This window comes from Formica exsecta, unplaced genomic scaffold (assembly GCF_003651465.1).
Source record: "Formica exsecta isolate Colony F162 unplaced genomic scaffold, ASM365146v1 scaffold558, whole genome shotgun sequence".
Taxonomy (NCBI): Eukaryota; Metazoa; Arthropoda; class Insecta; order Hymenoptera; family Formicidae; genus Formica; species Formica exsecta.
Genome location: NW_021852829.1, coordinates 244,113 through 260,780, shown reverse-complemented (window position 1 = coordinate 260,780; position 16,668 = coordinate 244,113). Strand labels below are relative to the sequence as shown.

The 16,668-nt window shown below is 29.2% G+C and overlaps 2 protein-coding genes across 4 annotated transcripts; both read left to right on the top strand.

Moving 5' to 3' along the window:
- Positions 1–1,845: 1,845 nt before the first annotated feature.
- On the top strand, positions 1,846–10,873 carry LOC115242052 (ATP-dependent DNA/RNA helicase DHX36-like). Its single transcript, XM_029818064.1, has 14 exons — positions 1,846–1,957; positions 5,184–5,654; positions 5,874–6,063; positions 6,356–6,530; positions 6,859–7,007; positions 7,139–7,271; positions 7,440–7,635; positions 8,717–8,981; positions 9,089–9,381; positions 9,479–9,911; positions 10,087–10,298; positions 10,380–10,465; positions 10,528–10,619; positions 10,715–10,873. Exons 1-14 carry the CDS (start codon positions 1,897–1,899, stop codon positions 10,746–10,748), a joined length of 2,790 nt encoding a protein of 929 aa, XP_029673924.1. The 5' UTR covers positions 1,846–1,896; the 3' UTR covers positions 10,749–10,873.
- A 1,902-nt stretch (positions 10,874–12,775) lies between these two features.
- LOC115242034 (F-box only protein 9) lies at positions 12,776–15,905 on the top strand. 3 transcript variants are annotated; one of them, XM_029818043.1, is made up of 7 exons: positions 12,776–12,906; positions 13,488–13,703; positions 13,772–14,083; positions 14,190–14,353; positions 14,419–14,610; positions 14,769–15,006; positions 15,097–15,905. In XM_029818043.1, exons 1-7 carry the CDS (start codon positions 12,904–12,906, stop codon positions 15,316–15,318), a joined length of 1,347 nt encoding a protein of 448 aa, XP_029673903.1. In that variant the 5' UTR covers positions 12,776–12,903; the 3' UTR covers positions 15,319–15,905. The 3 variants fall into 3 exon arrangements, with proteins under 3 accessions (XP_029673903.1, XP_029673901.1, XP_029673904.1); XM_029818041.1 differs by having other exon boundaries at positions 13,454–13,703; XM_029818044.1 differs by lacking the exon at positions 14,419–14,610 and having other exon boundaries at positions 13,454–13,703.
- Positions 15,906–16,668: the final 763 nt, after the last annotated feature.

The window sequence follows — 16,668 nt, the reverse complement described above, 5'->3', positions numbered from 1 at the left end:
TCACGCCACGCTGCTCACCGACATGCACTCGGCTAAAGTTTGGCGCTGATTGGCCAGACTTTACTCAATAATAATTCCTTTATTAAGCGTTATAAAAAAAAATAGTTTAGGACTTTTTGATTCAGTTTGACCCAATCTACCTCCACCTTTTGTTTGGTCATTTACTTGTCGGACACCCTGTATAATAAAAATTACTCAAATAATTACTCATTACATAATCAGAAAAAACTGTCTACGATTGTATCAGAGAAAAAGAAAATATTAATGAAGTTAAATTAAAGACCGACGAGACCGATGTTCTTATGGGATTTTGTGATGTCATAAAACCAACACATTTTTCTTTTCTTTCTTTAACAAACCTTTAGGCCGGATCTACAATAGATGTAATAAGTCTTAAGCCGTAAAAAACTTAGCAATTATAATTGATTATTCTTTTCACATTTGACTATAATTGATTAATTTCTTATGGCATAAGGCTTTTACTACACCTATTGTAGATCCGGGCTTAATGGTAATCAGATGAAGGGATTTGTATAAAGCAGAGCAAGATTGAAGAAAATCTATAATATTAATTTACTTTATAATATAAGATATTTTATAAGATACTTTGACTATATAAGATATAAGATAAGATACCAAAACTTCTCTCGTCTATGTAAAACGATACCACTCGCTCGCTTACTTACCGATAAGATAACTGAGATTTTAGTTTCCATTGAGGTCTTCAATCCGATTCTGTTTCGGAGCGCATCGAATTTAACGTACTGTTTCCATTGAAAATAGAATAGAAGCGAGGAAGATTGATATTTCAGATGAATGTAAATAAACATTATCTCTGACCAAATTTCTCGCTTATTTTCCATTTTGATAATTAATACGAACGAACGGTAATTGTTACGAACGTCGACATATAGACTATATATCGATTATATATTAATGGTTACGAAATAATGAAAAGTAAAGATTGGCACCATCTATTTTCAACCGTTTCCACCAACTAGATTTTGTGTCAATTCGCTGCCACTCCGACAAAGCTTGTAGATCGAAATGGGAGTGAAATGAGCGCAATCAGTTGTATTTTCATCGATTTAAATTTGATTCTACGCCGCACTAGGTGCGAATTAATGCTTCGATGGAAACTAGACCACTGCTGAGGACGCAGAGTTGCCAGATTGTGGGAAATGGGAACCACCAACTCCCACCACTTACCACGAAACTTAGGCTGCGGTCCGAAATACGCTCACAGCGCTCACAATAATGAAAATCTATAGTTTACGTCACGTGCACTATAGCTGGCAGCGCGCTAATAGCGCTGTAATCGTATTTCGGACCGCAGCCTTACTGACAGACGCAGCCGTTACGTCATAGTGTATGTGTAGCCTAAAGCCTATCTCACACAAATCGGCATAGCTGCATATGCATAGCATAAGACCATTTGGACCAATGAGCATCGAAATAAAATCGCCATATTGATTTACATAGCATGCTCATTGGTTCAGACGGTCTTATGCTATGCATATGCAGCTATGCTAATTTGTGTGTGATAGGCTTAAGGGCTACCGCACCAAATTAACATAGCTGCATATGCATAGCTATGTAAATCAATATGGCGATTTTATTTTGATGCTCATTGGTCCAGACGGTCTTATGCTATACATATGCAACTATGCCAATTGTGTGTGATAGGCTTATGTTCGTGCGGCACGCATGTGGTGGGGATTCCCATTTCTCATTTCGATCTAGCAGCGCTGCTCTCAGATTTCTCGCTGGTACTATGTCGGGTGTTGTTTATTATTATTATTATTATAGAGTGAACAAATGTGAATCGATAACATATTAAAAAAAATGTGATTGATCAGACATACTACAATTGACAAATTTTTTATACTCGCAAGAATGTCACGCCGATTCTTTCCCAATGGAATGTCAAATTCCTCTGCACAACACAATAGAGAAGGTAAAATTGTTATTTTAATGAAAATCATTTTTGTACGTTTCGTTTATTTCTTTACACGAATATGCTATATCTCTTTTCTAATTTCTAATGTACATGAATATATACTACTCAAAAAAACATAGGGATCACATTTTCATACTCTAAAACTTGCGCTATTTTCAAACCGCTGAAACTTGACAAAAAATCATCGTAGACAAAAAATTAAAAAAGCATTTTGAAGCTAGAAGTTTCAGTTATTTCAACTTTAATGCCCTATCGTTTTAAAAAATTTTTTATTTTCCTTGTTCTGTGCTTTAAAAAAGAACCCATTGTTTTATTCCTTAAAATTATGTATTTTTGATTATTTTAAGCAATTATGTATTTTTGAAATGTACTCTGCAGCTCCATAAAAAAATTTCTCTCGAAAAATTCAACTCGTTAGATAAACTACAACATTTTGCCTACAAAATGCTTTTTTAAAAATTTTTCTACGATTTTTTTGACCAAGTTACACGATTTTAAAACTAAACCTATATTTTCTAAAAATGAGAAAATAAAAAAATTTTTTTAAACTATTGGTATCGCGTTACAGTTGAAACTTCAAGCTTCAAAATACTTTTTCAATTTTTTATCTGCGATGATTTTTCGCCGAGTATCGACATTATTTCTAAAAATACAGGTTTAGTTTTAAAATCGTGTAATTCGGTCAAAAAAATCGTAGAAAATTTAAAAAAGCATTTTGTAGGCAAAATGTTGTAGTTTATGGAACTTGAGTTGAATTTTTCGAGAGAAATCTTTTCATCGCGTTGCGGAGTGTCAAAAATTCATAATTTTAAGGAATAAGACAATGGGTTCTTTTTTAAAGCACAGAACAAGGAAAATGAAAATTTTTTTTGAAACCGCCGATAATGCATTAAACTTGAAATTCCAAGCTTTAAAATACTTTTTTAATTTTTTGTCTACGATGATTTTTCGTCGAGTTTCAGCGGTTTGAAAATAGCTTAATTTTTAGGGTATGAAAAGTGTTCCCTATTTTTTTTGAGTAGTGCATGTTTTGGAGAAATAATATATGTATAACTATAAACAGCGAGAAAGATCGGTTTTTATGGATATATATATATATATATATTCATGCTTATTTATAAATTCTTATGATTAATAAAATCTCTCGATATTATGAATGACTTAAGTTATTTTTATATAAATGATTTTAATTGGATTTTTATTAAATAACTTATTAGATTGCGTATAACTCATTAATGTTTAATAGGTATCATTTTATTTCTTAAAAAGGAACTATTTATTTTTGTAAAATTAAATAATGTCTTGATATTGTAAAAGATATTTTCCTGTTAGTAATTATAACTTTGATTGATATTCTTTATCTGATTATTACGTTAGTTAAAATATCTAACTCTCCTTATTATATCCGAATTTTTATCCTGTAATACTTTATTTGCTTATTTATAGAATTTAAAGTAAATTTCTGGTTTTTATTTTTTAGGTTTTGAATATTTTGTGTTAATTAAATCTCTAAAAATATTATATTGTTTATAATACAAATTTTATGGCAAGGCTCAGGATCTGTCCTCTCCGATTTCAATGAGCTTAATATATCCTTAATAATATATACATGTTCAGAGAAAAGACGTCTAAAGGACATCCAGAGGATTGCATAATTATTATTAATATAAAAATATAATTATTATAATAATAATTCCATAATTTAGTATTGAATAATAATTTAAAGTTAATTCTTTTTTAACAATCTGCATTAACATGAATGTGATTGTGTAACATATTTTCAAAAAGAAAATTAAATAATAATTTTCTCAAAATATATCAAGCTTTAAAATACTTTTTTAATTTTTTGTCTACGATGATTTTTCGTCGAGTTTCAGCGGTTTGAAAATAGCTTAATTTTTAGGGTATGAAAAGTGTTCCCTATTTTTTTTGAGTAGTGCATGTTTTGGAGAAATAATATATGTATAACTATAAACAGCGAGAAAGATCGGTTTTTATGGATATATATATATATATATATTCATGCTTATTTATAAATTCTTATGATTAATAAAATCTCTCGATATTATGAATGACTTAAGTTATTTTTATATAAATGATTTTAATTGGATTTTTATTAAATAACTTATTAGATTGCGTATAACTCATTAATGTTTAATAGGTATCATTTTATTTCTTAAAAAGGAACTATTTATTTTTGTAAAATTAAATAATGTCTTGATATTGTAAAAGATATTTTCCTGTTAGTAATTATAACTTTGATTGATATTCTTTATCTGATTATTACGTTAGTTAAAATATCTAACTCTCCTTATTATATCCGAATTTTTATCCTGTAATACTTTATTTGCTTATTTATAGAATTTAAAGTAAATTTCTGGTTTTTATTTTTTAGGTTTTGAATATTTTGTGTTAATTAAATCTCTAAAAATATTATATTGTTTATAATACAAATTTTATGGCAAGGCTCAGGATCTGTCCTCTCCGATTTCAATGAGCTTAATATATCCTTAATAATATATACATGTTCAGAGAAAAGACGTCTAAAGGACATCCAGAGGATTGCATAATTATTATTAATATAAAAATATAATTATTATAATAATAATTCCATAATTTAGTATTGAATAATAATTTAAAGTTAATTCTTTTTTAACAATCTGCATTAACATGAATGTGATTGTGTAACATATTTTCAAAAAGAAAATTAAATAATAATTTTCTCAAAATATATCGCATAATCGTCCATGTTAATGCAGATTATTAAAACAAAAAAAAAAGAAGGAAAAAACAAAAGAAAAAAAAATTGAACCTGCAAACACGCAATGTACCACCATAATAGTCGGTCGCTTTACGGTCGCAACTACAATTGCTAGGTCTTGTTACGAATCGATACATAACTAACGCGGAAAGTATGAAATAATTTTTCTCGCAAATGCTTGAGAGTTGCATCGAGTGGCTTTACCTGTAATTAATGAGTGGGCAGTACTATAACATATATCAAGCTCATTGAAATCGGAGGGGACAAATCCTGAGCCTCCCCCGTCAGTACATCCTTAAATTTAATTTTTTAATTTTTATATCTTTTTACTTTTAAATGCTTTTGCTGAGAATACCGATTATATTTTAACTATATAACAACTGTTATTGTTTTTCCTTCAGAATATTGATATTTTTTAAAGAAAATAAGATATTTCTGAAACATAGTTTATAAATTTTTTAGAACAACAAATGCAGTCATCTGCATCTGGATCTGGAGGACCTTACTCACGAACACGAAGACTTTCCCCTGAATTTAAAGTTTTCAGATTATTACCTCATCTAGAACAAAGAATTAAAACTATCTTAAATAATTCTAAGAGCTTTTGCAGTTCAATTTTTGACGAAAGGTCTAACTTTGAATATGACGACAAGTATCATCATATTCATGATCCCCGATTTAAAAAAAAGTTTTTAGAAATTTTAAATGGTGATATAGAGCACAATCTTACCAAAGCTATAAGTATGAAATCAAAATTGCAGAGAAATAGTAATGTTGACAGAATATTACTAAATGAATATAAAGATAAGCAAGATCAAAATGATTATCTAAATATGTTAAAATTTCGATTAAAGTTACCAGCGTATCATAAAAAATCAGAAATATTACAATTGATTAAAGATAACCAAGTTGTTGTCATTAGTGGAGAAACTGGTAAGTTGCAAAAGTTATTTACTAACGTAAGATAAAATATTTTTGTGAATTTTTATCTGCATTTGAATGAATGCAATGTGGAAGTAAAAATAAAAGAACTTTTGATTTTTGGACATTATACATTTGCTAGCAAACTTGCTTAAATTTTCTATTCTGATTAATAATTAAATTGTTAATAATGGTTGTTCTTTGAACAACTATTATTTGGACAAATTTTAGGATGTGGCAAAACCACACAGGTAGCTCAATTTATATTGGATGATCAGTTAGAAGCTGGAAACGGTAGTATTACTCGAATAGTTTGCACGCAGCCTAGGAGGATTTCAGCTATTTCCATTGCTGAACGTGTAGCTGCGGAAAGAGCGGAAAGGCTTGGGAAATCCGTGGGCTATCAGATACGACTCGAAAAGTATATTTATAAGAGAATCAACAATGTATACTATATGTTATTTTATAAAAAGAAATATAAGATTCCTAAGTCATATTGATTTTTTTTATCTATAGAATTTCAACGCGGGAGCAAGGAAGTATATTGTTTTGCACAACTGGTATATTACTACAAATTATGAGCTATCAGATACGACTCGAAAAGTATATTTATTTGAGACACAAAAGTGTATACTATATGTTATATTTATATTAAAAGAAGAAATATAAGCTTCCTTTCTAAGTCATATATATTGACTTTTTTTTATCTATAGAATTCCAACGCGGGAGCAAGGAAGTATATTGTTTTGCACAACTGGTATATTACTACAGATTATGAAGACTGATCCAGCATTAAAAGACTTTTCTCACGTGATATTAGATGAAATTCATGAACGTACCACGGAAAGTGATTTCATTATTACATTATTAAAAAAAATTATTCCAAAAGTAAGTTTGAGTATCTTTATATCGCTATTACATAATGTTAATGTGGACTTATACTTGGATTGCATTTTATTGTGTCCTACATTGTAGTTATTTTATTCAAAAATTTTAGATATACAATTCTTGTAACTTTTCTAAAATTATTTAATATTATATAATTTGTGAAGAAGATAATATCTTATTTTATTCTATATAAATTCATTCAAATATTATCGAACTATGAAAAGATTCTCCACATATAAGCACAAATGTAGCATGAATTGCGTGAATACTACTATATACAAATATTAGAAATATTTAATAAAAATTAAGAAAAATGTATTTCTTTCAGAGAACAGATTTAAAAATTCTCTTGATGAGTGCAACATTAAATTCTGAACGTTTTTCGAAATATTATAACGAATGTCCAATGATACATATACCAGGATTCACCTATCCAGTTCAAGAATTTTATTTAGAGGATGTTTTGTCACTTACGCAGTAGGTATTGATATTATCTAACATGTTTGCGATAATTGTCTATTAAATTTTTAATTAATTTTTGGAAACTTATATATATTAGAGAATTTTAAAAAAATGTACGTAATATGAAATATTTCTTCAATTTATAGATTCAAATTCTCCGAAGAAGAACCTACAGATTACAGCAAATATCTAAAAGATACAAGATACAAAAAGCAACAACATAAGAAAAGGGAATTTTTAAAAATAATGCAACCTTACATTGAACAACTTAGAACTGAGGTGAATAATATATGAATAATATTTTGTTCCATTTTTGTGTGTATATGTGTGTGTATGTATTTAAAACAGAATATATATTTTGTATATATAGATATCTCTCAAAAATGATTTAAAACTGTGATAATAATTAAAATTATTTATATGTTAATGTGGTTTACATGTAATTAGATGAAATATGGAGAACATGTTTTTAATCAATTACGGAATCCAAATAGTGAAAATTTTTCATTGGAACTTATAGAAAAGTTAGTTAGATATATCTGTAATACAAAAGGTCCTGGAGCTATTCTTATTTTTCTACCTGGCATGATGGATATATCACAATTAAATAGAATGATGTTAGATTCTGAATATTATCCATCCGGTATGTATTTATATTATGTAATTTAACACTAAATATATTTAGCATCTGTTTTACACATATATTATGATGTATACTGAATTCACAGATTAAGCTGCTTTGATTTAATACTTAATTGATCAAATTATAGATTTAACTGATTTTTGGAATTGAATTAAACCAGATTTGGTAAAAATGCATAATAACGGACCCAGCTCCAATGACCTTGACCTTGACATATGTTGTCAAGGTCATGACTCTGAGTAACCTCCAAAAGGTTTTAGCCGTCGCTCGTTGCTTATTAAAAAGTTATTAACAAAAAAAGTTTAAAATATACCAAAGTACATGCACGGACAGGAAGAACGCGTGCGTGCTTCCTATCCATGCATGTACTTTGGTATATTTCAAACTTTTAAGTTTTACCTATTCCTCTTCCCCCGGCGTACTAATCTTCCATGTTTCGGTACTCGAGAATATCATTATCAACATTATATTGCTGAATTTTTATTTAAAAGACTATACTTTTGATAAGCGTATTGATGTTTTTTTTTAAATAATGAGCAGATTATATCCAATAAATAATTAATTCAACATACTTATATTTTATTTTTGAACACCTTATATATGTAAAAACGTGTTTATTTCAGTTTATATGTGTAGTATACGTAGGACTATTTCTGTAAATTAACTTAAATATCCAGTTTTTCATTGTCAGACTATGTATAAATCTTGATTTTTACCAATTTTTGTTTGTTAATAAATTTTTGTTTGTTAATAACTTTTTAATAAGCAACGAGCGACGATTAAATTAGAAGAAAAAGTTACTCACAATTATATCCTTAATAACATATGTCAAGGTCAAGGTCATTGGGGCTGGGTCCGTTATTATGCATTTTTACCCCAGATTTTTCTACTGTAATAATTAATTATGTCACTATCTGATTTTTAGCCATGTACACACAGTTTGATACTATCTAATATATATTTTAAACAGTGCCATAATCAAATGTAATATTTTAATTGAAGATTACAGCATATACAATATGAAAGTAACGCATGTATACTTTGTGTACGTGTATATATAATATAAGAATTCTCCTTATAGACAAATACATCATCTATCCGCTCCATTCACGCATGCCGACGATTAATCAGAAACTTATATTTAAAAAACCGCCTGATGATATTCGTAAAATAATTATTGCAACTTCCATTGCGGAGACATCAATAACTATAGAAGATGTAGTGTATGTAATAGATTGTGGAAAAACAAAGCTTGGAGGATTCGATGTAAAAAATAACATTCAGACTTTAGAGCCTGAATGGGTATCTTTAGCTACTGCCAAACAAAGACGCGGTAGAGCCGGCAGGTGTGATGTTTTATTTTTTTTATATGTTGGTTTTAAATTTGAACAAAATAATACCTGTTTTATCAAATTTCTATATTTGTAAAACTAAACATATGTGCTCTTCATAGAGTTAAAAGTGGGGAATGTTATCACTTGTATTACAAAGTTCGAGAAATGGCGTTTGATCAATATCCATTGCCAGAGATGTTGAGAACGCGCTTAGAAGAGGTGATCTTGAAAATAAAAATCCTGCAATTAGGAAAAGCCAAAGAGTTCCTAGCTAGCGTCATGGATCCGCCAGATTTAAAAGCCATCGATCTGTCTCTGGATTTACTTAGAACACTTAATGCTTTAGACAAAGAAGAGCATTTGACTCCTTTGGGCTATCATTTGGCACACCTGCCGCTTGATCCTAGAACAGGTAATTTTATTTTTGCTTTTATTTTTGCTGCAAAGACTATTCTTGTTATTGTAATATATATACGTACATATATATAATAAAGAAAAACATTTATTAGGAAAAATGATTCTCTGGGCGGCACTGTTTTCTTGCGTTAAACCAATATTTGCTATTGCTGCTAGTCTCACTTTTAAAGATGCTTTCTATTGTCCTCTGGAGAAAGAGGAAAAAGAAAAAGCTCATCAAAAAAAGTTAGAACTCAGTATGGGAGAGAATAGTGATCATATTGCTTTCGCGGAAGCTCTAAGAAGATTCGAAGTTGCACGCCTAAGAGGAAATGCTGGAGCATTTTGCAAAGAATACTTTCTCTCTTTCAACACATTGAAACTTCTCTCCGAAATGAAAACTCAATTTGCACAGTATTTATACGAGATGAAATTTCTGAATAACAATAATCCGGACGATAAAAACGCTAACAGAAATTCACATAACATAGCATTGATAAAAGCCATTGTTTGTGCGGGATTATATCCTAACATTGCTGTTATAAGGTAAAGATTTGTTTCAATTCTTGATCTGTTTGAAACAATCTGATAATCTGCATCACTATGCACTGTTTCTAATTACAACCACTATTTATTAAAAACATATACAACAAAAAATATTAACTTATTGAGCTCTTAATGTAGAAACATTTCTACAAAGAAATTATATTTATATTTTTAGTGATATTACTAAAAATGAAACTATTGTTGGCTGGACACCAGAAGATGGAGATGTACGTATGCATCCGTCGAGTGTAAATTGGAAAGCTTCCAATTTTGCTAGTCAATATTTAACATATTTTACAAAGCAACGTTCCAGCGCTATATATTTACATGATACTACTTGTATAAGTGTTCCAATTTTATTATTTACTGGACCAAATATATCGATAAGTATGCCCACCTCTATGTGGATGTTAATCATTAATATTTTATATAGTCATTTATATTTGATAGTATCCACCTATATTTCAGGACGAGAAAAAGGAAAATGTGTAATTAGTAATCATAATTTTTCTGCATATATTACTTGCAAACCACAAACTGCGGAAATGATACAGGTATGTAGATATACATATGTTTTCAGAAAAAGAAAATTTTAATATAATTTCTCGTAACTCAGGAACTTCAACGCGCTCTGAATTCTTTATTAACATATAAGATGACACATCCAGCAACAGTACTTTGGTCAACATTTGAAGGACAAATGTTAAAGTAAATCTGCATATTTACATTATTTTGTGAAAATAAGCATTAATAATTATGATTGTTATGAGCATCTGGATTTATGTGTATTTATTATGTTATAGTACGATCATTGGATTAATATCCCAAAAGGATTAAAAAATGGGTTACAATTTACAATAGTGACGAAGATTTTACTTATTACAATTTCAATTGATATTTATATTTTATGCATTAATTCAACTATCAATATACTTGTATGTTATGTGTGTATTCCTCCATATATGTATATATGTATATTGTCCAAAGATATAAAAAGATAAACTATTAAAAATTTTATATTATTCTAAAACAGATTTTTTTTTATTAGTTTTGCGGAATACTTTTTATTATTATCGTGCGCAAGTATAATATGTATTATATTAAAAAAGAGAAATATAAATATTAAATACGCAATTTAATGACATACAATAATCAGATATCGTTAAAAAATTATCTAATAACAAATCAAGAAGTTCCTGTTAGATCTTATAATAGATATGAGATTCAATTTGTTGAATATTTATAAAAACGGAAGAATGTTTGTAATCTCTATGGCCGTGTTCCAAAATTCACTGCCAATACTGGAAATCTATAATATGCATTACGTGAACTACAGATTTTCAGTACTGGCAGTGAATTTTAGAACACGGCCTATATATTTGATCAATATTCTTTTTTTTAATATTTCCTGTTTATACAATCAAAATAATTTTTTGTAAACCGGAAAAAAAGCCGGAAAAATTTTTGTTTTAAGATATTGTAACAATAAAAATGATTTCTGTCATCCGGAAATATATTCGAGGTTTAAGCAATATTAGTAATAAAATGTGTTTAAGAATAGGTACATACAAAGATTAATCAATCATTAGAGCGTTAATATTTGGATGTCTCTAAAAATTAAAATTTTTGTTATTATGTTAAATTGAAATTATATGTATGTCGTTGCCAGATTACATAATCCGTCGATTTGTATAAAACGTCTAGGCATTTTATAAAATGCGGCTACAAATCATTCTTAAATCTTGGTTGAAAATGAAATATTTTACAATCTGATTAAGAATTTTAATCTTTTTATAAAACGCTAACAAGCGACTCGCCACATTGTCAAACGTAACAATTTATAAATATCGTTTTAGATTCTGGCTGATTCATTTCAGTCATTTTATGAACAGCGCGTTTGTACCAATTTTACTTTGTTATATTTGATAAAATAGTCATAATAAATGTATTTTTTTTATTTTTTTTTCAGGCTTATATTTCTTTTTATTATTTGTTTTCAAACATTATTTTCGAGAATTTTATTTATGTTACTTTTATAAAACATTAATTGTAATACAAGTATTTATAAATATAATAAGTAATAAATACAACAAGTGTTTATACAAGCTTTTTCTCATTTACAAATACACATAATTACCTATTAATATTATAACATAATCACCTATTAATTTTCTATAAATGGCTGTTCTACAAAGACTGTTCATAAAATGACTGAAATGAACTAGCCAGAATCTAAAACAAAATGTACGAATTGTTGCGTTTGACAATGTGGCGGGTCGCTTATTTTGTTAGCGTTTTATAAAAAGACTAAAATTATATATATATATATATATATATATATATATATACAGGGTGTTCCAAGGTTACCACACCACCTACTAATAACAAATTCTTGAGATCATTTTAAGATAATTTTTCCTCAGCAAAAATATCGAGACATCAATAATTTTCATGTTATAAAGCGATTTAACAAGAATAAAGGCTTTTTGCAAACTAAACTTTATAGAGTATAGAGAGTTAAAACTACATTCTTATTTATAGTTAATTCGTATATATATAATAAAATAGATATCATTTGCGATAAATTATTCTTTTGCTTTTTTTATTATATTTGAAAAAATATTAAGCATATGTATATTATTTCTCCTCAAATTATGTTCTTATTTTATAATTTATATTATGTTCGTAGAAATGAAAACTTGCGTATGCTTTTTTTGGTAATAATTAATTATGATAATGGGCCATCGTAACAGAGAGAGAGAGAGAGAGAGAGAAAGAAAACAATGTGTTTACATTGCATCAGCAGGGTCAAACGATCTATTGCTCGCCGAACGACCTTCGCCTTCGCCTGCCGCGAAAAACGCGCAGAAAGGCAAGAACCATGGCGGCGGTACTATTGGCAAAGTTGTGTTTCCGCTGTGTCATACGCTTTTCTGACCGAGAGTACATGCGCTGAAGGGAATAAGTTGACGGGAATTGAACAGCGAGAAAAATGGTACGTGAAAATGCAATCAGCCGTGACTGTCGTCGCTAAATAAGCACGTCATTGAATGCTGAAATGTTTGGTGGCAACCTAACCTCGTCGGATTTAAGTATCGTCGCCATAATATGCGTGTTACATCATATATTTTTGCACTATTTATAGTTGCGTCAGGCACTGTCGTGTATTGTCATGTATTCTGCTCTGTAAAATCTAACATTCTAGTATTTCTCAGGAGTTTGTAGTATTATTAATCCTATGTAAATCTCTCCAAATCTATTATAATGACAAATATTAAAGTCTGCTCATATGTTTTCGTATATATATATATATACTAGTTATGTTCGAAAAATACCGGCGTTAGGCAAACAGTGAGCGCTTATATTTTTATTGTATTTAATAGACACACATACACACACACACACATATACATATATATATATATATATATATGTATATTTTTAAATTTAATACTGTGATAAACAATCACATCATGTGCGTACATTTCATACGATATTTTTATTAAATTTACATAAATAATTAATACTATCTCACATTTTAGCCACTAAACTATTTCTTGCTTCATGCATTGGCAGAACCACTGCAGTGAATCTAGCAATGACATGGATGAAGGCGATGAGAAGGCGTCTTCTTTGCAAGATGGAACGAACATTGAGGATGCCTTAACGTCTTTCAGGGAACAGTGGCAGCGAGAGTTGACAATATCACCCAAGCGTGATGTACCGAGGACATATTCACCAAAACAACCCAGCATCGAGGTCGCAAACGATGAAGCCTCTATTGAAAACAGGGTATGTTAGTTATTGTCTGAAAATAAAGAGCTTAACATTTTCATTGTATGTCACATTGTTTATTTTAGGCAAAGAATTTATTTCTCAAAGGTATTGAACATGAACAAAGTAGAAAATTTTACGAGGCAATCCAGTTTTATAAGCGTGCGGTACAACTGGTTCCTGATATCGAAGTCCGTTTGTATGAATCAACCAAAGCGAAAACAAGAGACAGATTTGATGCTGATGACAGTCTTGATACATTAAACAATGATTTCTCAACTAGCAATGACAGCGACAATTATAACGGAGCTGATGAAGAAGAAACTGACTTATTTTTAAAATTGTCTAAAATTGTAAATTGCAATCAATGTGTATGTTTTCCAAAATTTGAACAAAGTGTAAGTATTTTGTTTCAATTTATAACATAATTTTAAGTACGCGATATTTTATATGGGCTGATTTTTTGGTTATATAATTGCATTTGATTCTAAATATATGTTTCAGACAACACATATATCTGCTTTGCCAATGGAGATAGTGCTTTACATTCTAAGATGGGTTGTGTCCTCTGATCTAGATTTCCGATCGTTAGAAATGTTTTCGAGAGTATGTCGTGGATTTTACATATCTGCGCGAGATGCGGAAATCTGGCGATTGGCCTGCGTTAGGTAAATATCAATAAATATTAATATTATTGGTTAACATAATCGAATCTTGGAATCACTATTGATAGAGTATGGGGGGTGAAGTGCGGTACTTGTGAGTCGAAATACCAGTCATGGAGAGATATGTACTTGCAACGGCCTAGATTAAGATACAACGGATGTTACATTAATAAAACAAGTTATATTCGTGATGGAGAAAATAATTTTCAAGATCGTTTTTATAGACCATGGCATCTCGTTGAGTATTTCCGGTACCTGAGGTATATAACTGCTCTTAGTATAATGTTATTAAATCTTCTATTTTTGTGTGCAGCCATATTACAAAGTGAATTAAAAAATCCAAAGCGAGAAATCATATAAACTTTTTTCCTATAGCTTTAAGCTATAATTTAATTCCATTCTTCATAAATGCATTTAGATTTTTTCCTGAAGGAAGAGTTTTAATGTTGACATCGACTGATGATGCTCAAATTTGCGTAAATTCCTTGCGAAATCGCATACCGCGCAATACATCAGTTCTGATTGGTCACTATAGATTACATAATAATTATGTTACACTGGTGCTGAAAAGGCAAGAAACTAAAGGAATTAATTTCTCCTATAAACGAAAAAAAAGAGAGCCAATACATGATAGTGGCGAACAAACGTTTCATATTGTGAGTATTAAAGACTGAATATATCTAAGATTGAAAGATTTATGTATGCAAGAATTATTTCACTATGTTTTGATATGCATGTCACTCTAGGAATTCGAGATACAGAATTATCACAGAAGAATAAATTCGCAATTAAAATGGATCAGTTATAGTATTTTCACGAAATATAAAAACGGACAAGAAGCAAAAATTTGTTTGAAGGAACCATCTGTAAGAGAATTTAGAGCGTCGCCGATCGGCGGCAGATATCCACCACTTAAATTCAGCAGGGTAAAGAGTTACACTCAGGAAAGCGAAGCTCCATTGCAATAATGAGAGCGGCAACAAATAAATTGTGTGAACCATATATAAGAGTACAACCATAAAATATTCTTGCAGGAAAGAAATAGTGAATTGCAGCAAATGATATAAACATGCAGAAATCTAATTTCAATTAAATATGTATGCGTTTGCATATACTAGTGTGAATAATTAATTATATGTAGTATATATTTTCGAGGATATTTTATTTGTCTTGTATCGCGTTGTATTCTTTACAACGATTTCTATTAGTACATTATACAACCTGTAAATCACAACTACTTTTTTAAATACGTTAGTTATGTCGATAACAACGCATTCTCAATCACATGGAGGTGTAAATAAAAATTATTTATATATCTGATATATAATTATTAAGCATATAATAATTATTTATATTATTATACGATGAGTTATATGTTTAAGAACCTAAAAAATATGTAATATTCAAGAATGCAATTATATAGATTTTTTGTTAATACTTCACTAATTATTGCTTATTTTTAATATGGTTAAGTTTGACAGCGTGTGTTAATTGAATAAAATCACATATAACAAACTTGTAAAATTATACATATAATAAATTTTTCGGGCACAAATATTGCAAGTTATTAAAATTAATATTTTTGTTTACATAATCAAAATATAACGATATACATCCACCTGTGGTGTAAAATGCAAGATGTATGTTAATTCGACATTGGAAATACGAAGTGCATGTTCGTACTCTGCACTATTATATTGCTCTTTTGCTACGAGATAATCTTCATAAAGTCATAAATCTAAAAACTTTGGCTTCATTAAGTTTATGTCTTGATCAGTTATTTTATAATAATCGTCTATTAATTGAAATTTACATCTCTATCTTTCTGGAATGAAGTAGAAGCTAACTAATGTTTATAGAACAGTTCTGTTACAAATGCAAAATAAATTATACTATGCTGGAATTTAACCAACGTTCACTGTTGTATTTTGAAACAGTTTTATTTGCTTTTAGATATATATATTTAGATTCTTTGCAAATTCAACTTTTTCATAAAAAAGGCTGATTTCACAAAAAGCCTATGACATATACATATATATATATATATATATATGTATATTTTTAAATTTAATACTGTGATAAACAATCACATCATGTGCGTACATTTCATACGATATTTTTATTAAATTTACATAAATAATTAATACTATCTCACATTTTAGCCACTAAACTATTTCTTGCTTCATGCATTGGCAGAACCACTGCAGTGAATCTAGCAATGACATGGATGAAGGCGATGAGAAGGCGTCTTCTTTGCAAGATGGAACGAACATTGAGGATGCCTTAACGTCTTTCAGGGAACAGTGGCAGCGAGTGTT

Bases quoted from the DNA above. Each gene is read 5' to 3' on its own strand.
- LOC115242052 (XM_029818064.1), top strand. From the start codon at position 1,897: ATGTCACGCCGATTCTTTCCCAATGGAATGTCAAATTCCTCTGCACAA. The intron at 5,655-5,873 runs GTAAGTTGCAAA...GACAAATTTTAG, and splicing joins TGTCATTAGTGGAGAAACTG to GATGTGGCAAAACCACACAG. The intron at 9,912-10,086 runs GTAAAGATTTGT...TTATATTTTTAG, and splicing joins CCTAACATTGCTGTTATAAG to TGATATTACTAAAAATGAAA.
- LOC115242034 (XM_029818041.1), top strand. From the start codon at position 13,476: ATGCATTGGCAGAACCACTGCAGTGAATCTAGCAATGACATGGATGAA. The intron at 14,611-14,768 runs GTATATAACTGC...AAATGCATTTAG, and splicing joins GAGTATTTCCGGTACCTGAG to ATTTTTTCCTGAAGGAAGAG. The intron at 15,007-15,096 runs GTGAGTATTAAA...ATGTCACTCTAG, and splicing joins GCGAACAAACGTTTCATATT to GAATTCGAGATACAGAATTA.